This window comes from Propithecus coquereli, unplaced genomic scaffold (genome assembly GCF_000956105.1).
Source record: "Propithecus coquereli isolate 6110/MARCELLA unplaced genomic scaffold, Pcoq_1.0 Scaffold409, whole genome shotgun sequence".
Classification (NCBI taxonomy): domain Eukaryota; kingdom Metazoa; phylum Chordata; class Mammalia; order Primates; family Indriidae; genus Propithecus; species Propithecus coquereli.
In genome coordinates this window covers 282134-296023 of record NW_012149830.1, presented here as the reverse complement: position 1 = coordinate 296023, position 13890 = coordinate 282134, and the positions used below count along the sequence as shown (strand labels likewise).

Below are 13890 nucleotides of genomic sequence, written 5' to 3'. Positions count from 1 at the left end.
CTTGAGCGATCCACCCTCCTCGGCCTCCCAGAGTGCTAGGATTACAGGCGTGAGCCACCGCGCCGGCCTGGACCACTTCTTGCAAGGAAAAATATTCAGTTCTCAGCAAGCTGTGGAAAATGCCTTCTGTGATTTTATCGCCACTTGCCCTCCAGGCTTCTTCGCTGTTGACATAAGCTACCATTAAGATGGCAAAACTGTGTCTATAATTCAGGCGCATTTTTTGATTAATTGTAATGCTTGTTTGAGATATAGTAAACTTTCAATTTGAAATCGGACATTTCACATTTAATGACCCAATAGGAAATGTCAGTACTGGAGACAAACTGCATCTGATTGAATTCTGAGTTCCTGCCTGGACTCAAATGCTAGCTCTCCTACTTTTTTTTAAGTTGATGATCTTTAGTATCTTAACCTCTGTTTTTTCATGTAAATGGAGACAGTAGTTGCTACTTTCTTAAAAAATTAATTCAAATGCCCAACACTTAATAAGAAGTAATCAGTGCTCACTGTAACTCATTGGCAATTCTATAGTTGAACCCTGTGTTGTGTTAAGTTTTGTTTTGTTTTTTAAAAGCACTTAACCTGTAGCATGCAAAAAAGAAAAGATACTTTTCGTATCCTGGAAACATTTTCTTTGTGTCAAGAGAGAGGGAGGAAGGGAGTTTGGAGAGGGATATATGTTCTGTTCAATACTAGGCTGTCTTCCTCAAAACCAGAGGTAGGTAGAATCTGTAACAATTTATAGAATTTGTAGATTTAAACAATCTGTGATTTTTAATTTTATTTTTTCAGGTTGAGACTGAGCTAAAGTTAATCTGTTGCGACATTCTGGATGTACTGGACAAACACCTCATTCCAGCAGCTAACACTGGCGAGTCCAAGGTTTTCTATTATAAAATGTAGGTTCTATACTAGAAGGGAAAATGTAAGATTAAAAGTTGGCCTTCTTAGAATCATAACTTTTTGTATGTAGGTCTTCAGCTTTTATTTAAGAATAGTTTAGTGTTGGAAGGATAGTTAATGTTGGAAGTACACAAACATGGGAAGAGTGATTCTCAGAACTTAAAAATTTCTTCGTAGTCACTTGCAAATTAACTGCTAATGAAGAATTAATATTACTGCATTTAAGATGGTCAGATTATTATAAAAATGTATTTGCCTTTGCTTTGCCTATTTATGTTTTGCTTTTGTGGGTCCTGTCCTGTGGTGCTGCCCCCCAACCCCCAACAGCCATGTATTTCACAGTATAATCTTAACATTTTATACAGACGTTTTTATTTTATGATTATTAAACTGTTTAATTGTTTGGAACCGCTTACTTTTCTTATTCTAGTCTATCAAGTGATTTTGATAGACTAGAATTTTTTTTTGATTTTGAGACCTCTTCAGTTAATTTCTGGGATTTTGTTTATTAAGGAAAAAATTAAATAGATAAGCCAGTCATTCCTGAAAGAGGTTTTTTAAGTTATTGAAGTACATATGTTAATTGTTACATATATTTTTGTCACATTTTATGTAGTATAGAAAATTTTTAACGTTTTCCTTTAAAAATCATTGTTCTTGGTATTTTTAAAATTTTTAATTTTGGTTTCGTTTTAGGAAAGGGGACTACCACAGGTATCTGGCAGAATTTGCCACAGGAAATGACAGGAAGGAGGCTGCGGAGAACAGCCTAGTGGCTTATAAAGCTGCTAGTGATATCGCAATGACAGAACTTCCACCAACGCATCCCATTCGCTTAGGTCTTGCTCTCAATTTTTCTGTATTCTACTATGAAATTCTTAATTCCCCTGACCGTGCCTGCAGGTAAGTCATGGAGGAGAACAAAAGCTTTCAGTGTGAAAGTATAAAAAGTTACAAAGGAGGATTGTTACTTGCTTTTCTGTCTTGTTTCTTGGGGCTGCTTTTGTAGGCTTTGCCGTACAGTAATTCTTTTGGCTTTTACTGAAACTGCTTTGGATGGTAATTAAGGCAGATCTATCTCAACCCACCAGCATAGCAGTTAAGATAATTATGTTGTTGGGGGACATTTTTGTCATTGGTAGATTGAAAAGAATCTAACTTTTATAATGAGTAGAGGAAGGAAATGACAGTAATTAGCATAGAATTATCTTAATTTTTGTATATTAGCTTTTAGTCTTTATGGGCATATTTTTAGTAGTTATGCTCCTAGGGGAACATATTTTCTGCTTTTACTATGTAAGCAATTTTCAATCTTACTGATACATATTAAACTACTTTCCCATTTATAGCTCACCTTGCTCCCAGTTTTTGATAAATGTAAAGAATATGTTTTTGTACATAACTTTTTACTTTTGAAAAATCGTGGTTAAATATATGTAACATGAAATTTGTCTTTGCAACAATTCTTAAGTGTACAGTTCAGTAGCATTAAGTATATCCACAATGTTTTTTTATAGCCATCACCACAATTTGTTTCAAAACTACTTCATCACCTTACCCAAAACTATAGCCATTAAGCAAAAACTCCCTTATTTCCCCTTCTCCCCAGCCTGTGGTAAACCTATATTTTACTTTCTGTCTCTATGGATTTGCCTATTCTAGGTACCTCATACAAATGGAATCATATATTTGTCCTTTTATGGCTTCCTTATTTCACTTAGCAATAATGTTTTCAAGGTTAATCCATGTTAAACTATGTATTAGAAGTTCAGTCTTTTTTATGACTGAATAACAATCCATTTTAGGTATATACCATATTTTTTAATTTATTGATCTTATGATAAAACAGTTGGGTTTGTTTCCTTTACACCTTTTGCCTATCGTGACTACTGTTCCTATGGATATTGGAGCACTAAGTATTTGTTTGAGTCCCTGTTTTCAGCTCCCTCTAGGAGTGGAATTGCTGGGATGTGGTAATTCTGTGTTTAACTAATTCAAGAAACAAGCCAAACAGTTTCCTGCAGAGGTTGTACCCTTTTACATTCTCACCAGCAGTGCGTGAGGATTTTATTTTCTCCAAGTCCTCGCCAATACCTGTTACTCCTCATTTTTTTGATCATAGCCATCCTTACGGATGTGAAGTAACATCTCATTGTAGTTTTGGTTTGCATTTCTCTAATGACTAATGATGTTGAGCATCTTTTCATTCGCTTATTGGCCATTTGTATATCTTCATTGGAGAGGAATATTTAAGTCCTTTTGCCCACTTTTATTTTTCTTTTTGAGATGGAGTCTCACTTAGTCGCCTAGGTGGCCTACAGTGGTGCGATCACAGCTCACTGCAGCCTCACACTCCTGGGCTCAAGCGATCCTCCTGCCGCAGCCTCTTGAGTAGCTGGGCCTACAGGTGTGCACCACAATGCCCAGCTAATTTTTCTATTTTTAGTAGAGATGGGGTCTTGCTCTTGCTCAGGCTAGTCTCAAACTCCTGAACTCAAGGAGTTGTCCCACCTCAGCCTCCCAGAGTGTTAGGATTATAGGCATGAGCCACCACCACATCCAGCCAGCAAAATATGTTTGTTTTTAAATGAAAGCATTTTAAAGACTCTGGAAGGGTGATTAACTAATTGCAACTAAAGTATTCTTGAGTATGTGGGAATCAGATACTTCATAAAAGGAGAACTTTTCTTGTTTTTTTTTGTTTTGGATTTTCTTTAAGACAGGGTCCCACTCTGTTGCTGGGGCTAGAGTGCAGTGTGTCATCATAATTCACTGTAACCTCAAACTCCTGAGCTCAAGTCCTGCCTCAGCCTTCCAAGTAGCTGGGACTACAGGCACCTAGCACCGTGCGCATCTGATTTTTCTATTTTTTGTAGAGATGGAGTCTTGCTTTTGCTCAGGCTGGTCTTGAACTCCTGCCCTCAATTGATCCTCCTGCCATGGCCTCCTAAAATACTAGGACTGTTAGTGTGATTCACACCTTTTCTGATTGATGTAAGGTGGTGGATTCATTTTAATGCAAACCGGCATTAATTCATCTAAAAGCATTCTAAATGGCCAATTGAGTTTGTCCAAACTGAGGTCTTAACTGAAGAAGCTATGGCTATTTAGCTAATGGTAGTGGTTGCATCTTTCATTGTTGTTTGCTGGTCTGGCTCTCCTACATACAGCTCCAACTTAAGTCACCTCTGTGCCTTTGTTCATACTTTTGCTTAAACCTGAAGTGTGTTCGTTGTGCTCTTTTTCTTTCTGCTAAAAAATCATTTCAAATTTGACTTCCCTTTTAATCGCTTCTCCTCTTGGGTCCCTGGAATACTTTCTGTGGGACAGCACTTCATTCTTTCATAATACTTAGATGTCAATCCTCCATCCCTGGATTTTTAAGTTTAGTGGTTCATTGTGGAGTCAGATTATTTCTTTCGTTTTTACTGTTTTTTTACCAGTGTACAGCATCGTTTGTTGTACACAGTATACAGTACTCAATAAATATGAATTTAAAAAAAATTTTAAAATTGGCTTATATGATTGTATTTCTGTTGGTTCTATATTACCTTTTATTTTCTTTGCTCCTCTGCCTCCACTAACATTAAACATTAAATTTTGTTGAGTTAAACACTATTCAGTAGTTGGGCTCAGTGGTTTGTGCCATTAGTCCCAGCTACTGAGGAGGCAGAGGTGGGAGGATTGCTTGAACATGGTTTACATCTAGCCTCAGCAGCAGCATAGCAAAACTCTATTTAAAAAAACAAACAAACAAAAAACTATATTAAATAAGTGAACTATTGACTAAAACCTGAAAATACCTTTATTATGCATATATTTTGGTAGTGGTTTAGGATGGAATTTGGTCTACATATTCTATTAGCCTATATTCTAGCCTTTCAGTAATAGGCTTGTAGTAAGCATAGTAAGAAGTAGTATTCCAGATATTTTTACTCTAAGGTAGTTATCACCAGTTACACTTGCTTTTACTTTATATTGTTGGCACTATTAACACACTGGAGTAACTGAAGAAAAGATTGATGTCTAACATATCATTTCTAATTTGAATATGTTAATTTTTAATAATACATTTCTTTAAATACTTTTAGGTTGGCAAAAGCAGCTTTTGATGATGCAATTGCAGAACTGGATACGCTGAGTGAAGAAAGCTATAAGGACTCTACACTTATCATGCAGTTGTTACGTGATAATCTGACACTATGGACTTCAGACATGCAGGGTGATGGTAAGCAAACTCTGACGTTAAACATGTCTCTCTACTCTTTTTAGAAATTCCTTGGTGTTTCTTTACATCCAGGTGCGATTTAGACTCAGAACCTGTCCTCTAAACTATCAAATTGTAACTACTGCCGTTACAGGAAATGGTACCAAAGTATAGTGTTCCATTTTGGTCTGTAAGATGATAAAATAAAAGACCTATTTCAGAAAGGGGGATCTTAATGATGTTAACTTTTTCTTTAATTAATATTGTTTGTTAAACTTAGTTTACCTCTTCACAATATTCTGAAGGTTGGGGACAAGAAAAGTAGAGAGCAAGCAGTTTGTTTTATCTTCACATTTCGTTTTCAGGGGCTGCAGTTATCATTGTATTTAAAACCAGATGGTATCAGTTATTTATAGAATATCTTTTCTGTGTGGAAATCTTGTATCTGAAAAGGAACTAGTTTCCCTCTTAGATTGTGTAGGGAAATGGAGTGATCCACCTTTGAGTCCTTATTTAAGAGGTCTGGTGCAGTCTCTTAATTTTAAGAGGTTTTTAGTTGGAAACACTTTACCTAGAGTATTTTGCAGAACTTAATTGTGATTTTGGGTGTGTGTTAATTTTTATTTTAAATGTAGAAGCCCACATTTGTTCATTTTAAAGGACATTTTACTCTATCTCCAAAGAATTACTTTTATCTAGGGTAGCTCATTCAAGGGGAATAGGGAGGAGGACAAAGTAGTGTGATATTGACTGTTACAGTTTCAGAGTTGGTGGTGGTAATAGGGGGATTGGAAGAAAAGTTTGTTGTCACTTTTAGCTGCAGTTCCTTTAAGACTGTTACCCAGAGTGAAGCGTGTGTTACATTATTTGAGTGGAGCTGTAGTCTCTGTTGGTCAAAGCAACATGGTCTACTGTCTTTGGAAATGTTACACTTTTTAAAGGTGCCTCTGAAAATGGGTATTGGGTCATGTATGTTAGTTTCTTTCCTCTGGAAGGATTGAGTCAGATTTGTGATTTATTTTGAGTTATGATACAAAAATGAGAATTAGGTGTTTTCAGCTACTAAGGCTCATGAAATATTTAGGTATTTGATTAGATCAGGATTGGCATGAGTTATGTGATCTACTCACACACCTTTTCAACAGCCAGATAGAGCCACAGAATACTTTCAACACAGGTACTTCAGGCAACTACTACCAGCCCTCGAGACTCAAAACCAATTCATCTCTAAACGAATGACTTGAAGACTTTTAGCTTTAAAATTCTATTGTCTTTTAAAAATAACTATCAAGAAGTATGTCCAAATGGCTGTGGACTCTTCGTAATCACCTCGCCAGCTCAAAGAAGACTAATATTTTGCTGCCTATATGAGGGGATAAAAGGAAAGCGTGTGGTGAGTTTGGTGAGCAATATTGACCTAACAGCCATATGCCCTTTGGAGACTTTTTTTTTTTTTTTTGGAGAGTGAAAATAACAAAGCCAGGTGACCTGGGTTGACAGGAGGCTGAGGTGACAGGATCGCTTGTGGCCCGGGAGTTTAAGATCAACCTGGGTGATAATAGTGAGGTGGCCCCCATCTCTTTTTTAAAAAGCGGGGGGCATCTGGGTTCAGATGCCATTTTTCCCCCTAGATGTTTGATGCTAGCTCTTACAATAACTAAGTTGTTAGAATACAGAGCTAAAAACAAAGTTTATAGTGGTGCTCTCTCTAGCTCATTAGCACTGATTATCTAGAGTAATTGAAGTACACTATTTGTCATTCCGTATACAGAACTAAAGATCATACTCTTATTTTTGGTTATCAAGTATGGTTTTATGAAATGGATCATCTTAAAATAGGATAATATGCTTTTCAAACTATTTACATTTTCATAGATAGGAAGATTCTTTGTACAAAGATTTTTATCTTTCTTCCTCCCCTTTTTTTTTTTTGACATTTTAGCATAGATTTCTTTTTAATCCTGAAATGGTTTTGTAACTGGGAGAAACCCAGTCGCTTCAATTCCTTATTCAGTCCATAAATCAGTTAATTAAATTTGGTTAAAAAGGAACTAGTTTTCATTTAATATTTATTAAATGAAATATTTTTAGTTATAATACTTGCAAATTATGAAACAATAGTTTAACAGTGCAAAATTCAGGTAGTCTATTGACATTCTAGTAAAACTAACAAACTACCTGAATGTACAAATTGTTACGAGTACTAGGAAATTGTTCTCCCGTTTTGCCAAAAGTGTAGTGTTACATGTTTTATTAAATTGGTTTTGGACTTAGGTTCAGTGCTAAATACAGGAGAATTGCTGGCATGGGATTGACAGTTCTCCAGAATGTTACTTACATTTAGTTTAAGGATTAAATTTAGACAGTTTTTTCCATTTACCGGCTATGAATAATAGTGTCATAAAAACATTCGAATTGCGGATTTCTAAAGGAAGAAATGTATGTGGGTCACAAGTTTTTACTTACACTTTTTTGTGTCTTTCAGCTGCAGAATATGTTAATGTCTGTCCAAGTGTGTGGGAACATAATTCTTTAAAGGGATCACTGCTTTTTCTCATGAAGTGATTTCAGTCCTTTTTCTTTAACCTATGATCAGAGGATTGTTTCACATCCAAGTCCATAGAGAGGAAATACGTGTTCTCTCTGCTCATTCGTGTCCCCTCAATATCTAGAAACAATGGGCAGACAAACATATCCAAGGAAACATTTTTTCCCCCTTCTGTGTACACCTTTCAAGAGGATATTACATCCTCTTAAGAGCAAAAGGAAGGATTGGACAGATTGCTTCTTGGATCAAAGTTTATACAAAGTAAAAAACCCAAATCTGACTCCACTGTATCATTGATGTTTTCCTTTGTCCTGCTCTCTTAATTTTTCTTGTAATGTTGCTTTCATATGATTGTTCTCCCTCCCTTTTTCCTTGCAATATAGATTCCTAAAGGAAAATCCAACTCTTCCTTTCCTAAAAACTCTACTTTGTAAGTCATTATCATGGCACAGTGAATTCTGCTTTTAGTTTTGATTCTTCACTAATCATGCCTGCATATTATCATCCTGTCGCTTACAAAACTGCCTGTATTACATTCAGGGTGCTAAACCTTTTAAGTCATTTATGGCTTGCTATTTATGCCCACTTCTGGTTGGGTGTGACACATGACAATGATATTTTTATGCCAAAGTTACTTGGAACTTTTGGCAAATCTAATGGTTGCCTATGAGTGAATTAAGAGTGTGTTCTGGTGTTGTTTGTTAACTCTTTTGGCAGTATATTGCTGCTAAAAATGAGTGAATGTTCCTGTCACGTTTCCTAAGTTTCAGTGTTATTGTTCTTTGGGGAACAATTGGGTGTCCATAAGGTCTTTCCTCAGTAAATGATTTTTTTGGTCTTTGCATGTCTTTTTCTATATTATGAGTCAAAAATCTTTGCTTTTTTTTGTGTGTTTGTTTGTGACTAGTCAAGTGCAATAGTGAGAAAGGGGGAAAGTAGTAGACAAGGAGTTCAGTCTGTAACCCTGAACAATCAAGTGAGATAACTCACTACCTTTGAACCAGCCTCTTTAGGTATCTTAAATAACTTTTTTAGAGTCACGTTAGTGTCAGACATCTTTATCAAAGAAGAGATTTTCAAGCAACTAAAACGATCTTTACTGAACCCATAATGCTATGATGGCATTTATTGTTTATCATTTTGAGGTCTTTTTAGACTGCTTAAAAGCTATCCTCAGTGTAAATGCTTCATGTTGGTAGACAGCCAGTCTTAGTGTTATTTGTCCATCCTAACAAAATAATTTAAATGGATCATCACCTGAACTTTCATTATTTGGATTGTTGGGTTAAGTGATTTTTCATTTATTTTGATTCAAACTAGTTAACTATGTAGGAATTTTAAGTGGTTTGTTTAAAGTACAAAAAATGTAACTTTACCTGTTACATCATTTTTTAGCAAAAGCCTGCATGCTTCTTTATTTTGGCTGACTTGTTTAATGCTTATTAATAGGTAGATGACCCTCCAGTGAATAGCCTGGCTTTCTTTCGCATGTTACAGTGCAGTTGAAACTACCCAGGCTAATGGTCATGTTCAAAGGAAAAAGAAAAATAGCATGAGAGAACTGGTCCAAATGCCCTTCTTTAATAACCTCAGTGGTCTGGTTTACTTTGAGCATAATGTTTCACTCTGAAGTAAGAAATCTGGTTATACTTTGGTGTGTCTGGCCAAGACACAAGGTAAAATGTTCATTTACAACAGCAGAACATCCCCTACCAAAACACTGTAGAACTGCCTTGGAGCATTTTACTGCCCAGTTCACTGTATTGAAGCATTTCTGATAATGAGCTTGTGGATAAATAAAATTTTGCAAAAAGTTGCAAAATATTCTTGATTCTTGAAGAGGTGAGGTTATTGAGAAAGTGTTTTGACCAAAGATGTACATGAAAGCTTGAAAGTCATTTTAGTAATACGGTGACCTTGGCTGTCTACTTTAAGAGCTTATTTAGCATAAAATGATTGACTTTTACTGTGCATTAGTTTTTTTTCATTCTGATTATTGACCAGTACTTTCAGGGCCATGATCCAGCAGCCCTTCTTGGCTTAGGCATCTCAGGTGTCGGGAATGGTAGATGTCTTTTGCCTGTCTTTGTTTAATACCAATTGTAGCAAATATTAGGAGTGTTTTATGTTTGGAATGACACCTTTGTTTATGGCTACTATAGCGTAATATATAGTGAGTATGAAATAATTAACTGTCATTCTTCTTTACAGGTGAAGAGCAGAATAAAGAAGTGCTGCAGGATGTGGAAGATGAAAATCAGTGAGACATAAAAGCCAACAAGAGAAACCATCTCTGACCACCCCACTCCTCCCCACCCTACCCCATGGAAATTCCCCATTGTCACTGAGAACCACCAAATCTGACTTTTACATTTGGTCTCAGAATTTAGGTTCCCGCCCTGTTTTTTTTTTTTTTTTTTTTTAACAGTTTTCAAAAGTTCTTAAAGGCAAGAGTGAATTTCTGTGGATTTTACTGGTCCCAGCTATTAGGTTCTTTAAGACACTAACAGGACTGCATAGAGGCTTTTTCAGCATTTCTGTATTGTCTCCGTGCCAGATGTGGCAAGATCACTATTAGAAATGGAAATTAACATTTGAAAGCCATTAGACTTCTAGGTGATGCAAGCATCTAAGAGAGAGGTTGATCACACTGTAGAGGCATACATGGTATCATTTTTCCTTTTTCTAATTGTTTAAACTGAATTTTATACCAATGTTTAAAATTAATTGGGTGTTAGCTTGAGGTGGTTAAAGGTTGTTTGGGGAGTTTGTTGTAATGGTTTTGCTGTAAAAAGTGTTTCAAACTTTGCTGAAATGTTGCTGAAAAGCATGGTGCTGGTAACAGTTCAACAATCCGTGGCTGCTCATTCTTGCCTACTTTTACTCTCCCTCTGAAGCAGGTTAGCATTGAAGGTGGTATGGAAAAGCCTGCATGCGTGTTCAATTCTTTGTTTCTTCTCCTTCCCTCTTCCCCTGCCCACCCTGCCCCCTCTCCTTCCCTCCTTCGCTCGCTCAACCTCTTTTGTTCAGTATGTGTAACTTGAAGCTAATTTGTACTACTGGATATCTGACTGGAGCCACAGATACAGAATCTGTATTGTTCTTACTGAAACACAGCATGGAATTAACATTAAACTTAAATAAACAAACCTAAATTAAAAATGCCAAATATTATTGCGCCTCCATCCTTTATACTTCTAAAATAAAATCTCTAGTCCAAACACATTGACAGTATTATGTTTGCCTGAATGTGAAAACACCCCCGCCCTTTCTTACATAAATAATTTGTCTGTTTCCAAGAGATGTTGTATATTTTGGAAAAAAATTGCCTGTAACCCTGGTTGTGAAGAACGTGAATCTTCAGTAAATTGATTACCTGTCCTGTCTTCCAAACCAGATAGCAACACGGTATTTATTTTAATCATTAAAGTACAATATGAGTATTTAATACAAAGTGTAATTATGGATCATTTTCTAGCACGGAATTTTGGGTCGTACAACCAAATAAGGCTGCATGTATCAGAATAATTCATCTTAAGCTGAGGTAAAACTGTATGCTCTCTCAGTGACAGGAGCAGAGAAGAATTAAATCCATTCTCAGTAATACATGCACACACTCTGAAACAATAACGTAGCAGTCCCCTTTATCACAAACACAGTTTCAGAGGTAGTTAATACATCAGTGTGTATATAGATATTTAGTTGATGTCTTGCAGATATTTTTGTGTCAGACATTTAGATTTCATACTAACTGCCTAACATTGATGTACACTTGACTTTGGTAAAACTAGTGTACTACTTTTGGATGTTCAGCTTTGCTATTATAAAAGGTGCTGCTGTAAACATTCAGAAACAGTTTCTGCTTAAATATTTGTGTGTGTATCTGTAAGATAACATTTCTAGGTTTCCTGTGTCAAAAAACATACATTTTTTTCAATTGGTAAATGTGTCCTTTACCACACTTGACTCTAATAAAATGAGGCATTGCTACTACTAGTCTACCCTAGGGGGTTAAGCTCTTAGTACCACAGATTTAGGAATTTAAGAGATTAGTGGTATCCTGGAAGTTTTTATCTAAGTGCACACTAGCAGTTAGTGTAAACAATGGCATTTTGCTTATCCATCATTCGGTTGGAGACAATTGTATATAAATCACTGTACTATCCATTTGGAGCAACTTCCAAGAGATTTTCAGGTTGATTTGTTCTGATTCCAGCATAAAGTGGCTGGATAACCTGCTGCATCTAAGGCCAAAATTAAAGAAATATAAAAAATCTGAGGCAGGTTTTTAAAGAAACCACTCATGGGATGCAGGGTTTTGCTGGCTGCCACCATACTGAACACTAATGTGTGAGTGGACTTGAAAAGTTCAAATAAACGCAGTCAATGGTATCTTTTCAGGTTTATGGAAGTGATTCTATTTTTTTCTTATTATGAGGCAATACCAAGCTTTACTATCTGTCAAGTTCATTCATCACATGATTTTACTTTGCGAAAGGGTTCCTTTAGTTGGCTGTGTAAACTTCATTATGTGTAGTCAGCAAATTGAAGATGCCATGCATTTTCAAGAGGGATGGCAATTTTGGTAAGGAGGAAGAGAACCTGCCACTCAGGGAAAACAAGGCAATTATGAAAGGGGGGAGGGGATTGGGGTTTTTAGGAAAATCCCTCTCAAAGATTGGAAGCTGGGCAACCAGGAAAACTACAGGAAGGTGGCTTAGCTCTATGAGGACAATGTCACCCCCATTGCCTTGATCTGTGGGCTGGAAAGGTGGAGTTTTCCCCACAGTTTCAGCTCGGTTTAGTCATCTTTCAGGATCAATTGACTTGACTTAAAAGAGAAACTTTGAGTTACTGTTACAACCTGAATGTAGTTCATAGGTGTTTTAATTACAAGTCTTACAGTACTTTGCCTTGATAAAAAGTTTTAAACCAAGAGGTTTTCCAAAATCCAGCAGCATTAAATGGGTTTGTACTCATGGTGTGTTCTGGGATAGGTGGCCAGAAAAGTTGTATTTCTACAGGAAGATGAGAATGAGTTTTAAGTTAGATGATTGTAAGGGGAAATTGGTGGAATAAATGTGAACATCTAATTTGGCTTCTGTCCCAAGCAAATGCCACTTGACTGTTAGGAACAAGATCTCAATTAGCTGCTGTAGGGAGGAGAGTGAGCATGCTGAAAAATTGGGTGTAAACCCCGTTTTTGAAAATTGTAAATGAGGATAGTTCACAGGGGACTTGCAGAATTCTCGAGTGTGTGATTTAAAGGAATCCTTTGTGAGGACTGTTACAGGAAGTGATAACCAGATGTAGTCTGGATTAGGAAAATCAAACCCTATCTTGTTTTTCTCCCATTTCTTTGAAGTCCTAGGCTTGTAATTGATACAACTAATATTTAGCAAACATTGAGTATCAGATACGTACCAGGCACTGTGCTCATTATTAAGCAGTGTCTGGAGTCTAGCACATAGATGCTCAGTGATAATCAGGTATAATTAGGTGAGTTGTTGCCTGCATTTTGCAAATAGGAAAGCTGGGTAGAGAGAGATAAGGAACTTGCCCCAACCACACAGCTAGTAGTATTCAAACAGGATTCCCAGTGAGTTTTGTGTTACTAAAGAGCCCATGTTCTTTTTTTTTTTTTTTTTGAGACAGAGTTTCACTCTTTTGCCCGGGCTAGAGTGAGTGCCATGGCATCAGCCTACCTCACAGCAACCTCAAACTCCTGGGCTCAAGCGATCCTCCTGCCTCAGCCTCTCGAGTAGCTGGGACTACAGGCATGTGCCACCATGCCCGGCTAATTTTTTTCTATATATTTTTAGTTGTCCAATTAATTTCTTTCTATTTTTAGTAGAGACGGGGTCTTGCTCTTGCTCAGGCTGGTCTCGAACTCCTGAGCTCAAACAATCCGCCCGCCTCGGCCTCCCAGAGAGCTAGGATTATAGGCGTGAGCCACCGCGCCCGGCCATAGGAGCCCATGTTCTTAACCCTGAAGCCATTCTACCTTTTGCTCTTCATCAAAACTCAGTATTTTATTCTGAAGTGATCATTAAAAGTATTTTAACATTTCTTTTTTTTTTTTTTTTTTTTAGACAGTCTTACTCTGTTGCCTGGGCTAGAGTGCCGTGGTGTCAACCTAGCTCGCAGCAACCTCAAAGTCCTGGGCTCAAGCGATCCTCCTGCCTCAGCCTCTCGAGTAGCTGGGACTACAGGCATGTGCCACCATGCC

At 36.9% G+C, this 13890-nt stretch overlaps 1 protein-coding gene across 1 annotated transcript in view; it reads left to right on the top strand.

Moving 5' to 3' along the window:
- The window catches only part of YWHAE (tyrosine 3-monooxygenase/tryptophan 5-monooxygenase activation protein, epsilon), a 53999-nt gene extending 43169 nt beyond the window's left edge, over positions 1-10830 (top strand). The window contains exons 3-6 of the mRNA XM_012653015.1: positions 796-902; positions 1603-1809; positions 4998-5134; positions 9873-10830. Of these exons, the coding sequence (XP_012508469.1) occupies positions 796-902; positions 1603-1809; positions 4998-5134; positions 9873-9925 (504 nt within the window). The 3' untranslated portion in view covers positions 9926-10830. The remainder of the gene's footprint in view (positions 1-795; positions 903-1602; positions 1810-4997; positions 5135-9872) is intronic.
- Positions 10831-13890: the final 3060 nt, after the last annotated feature.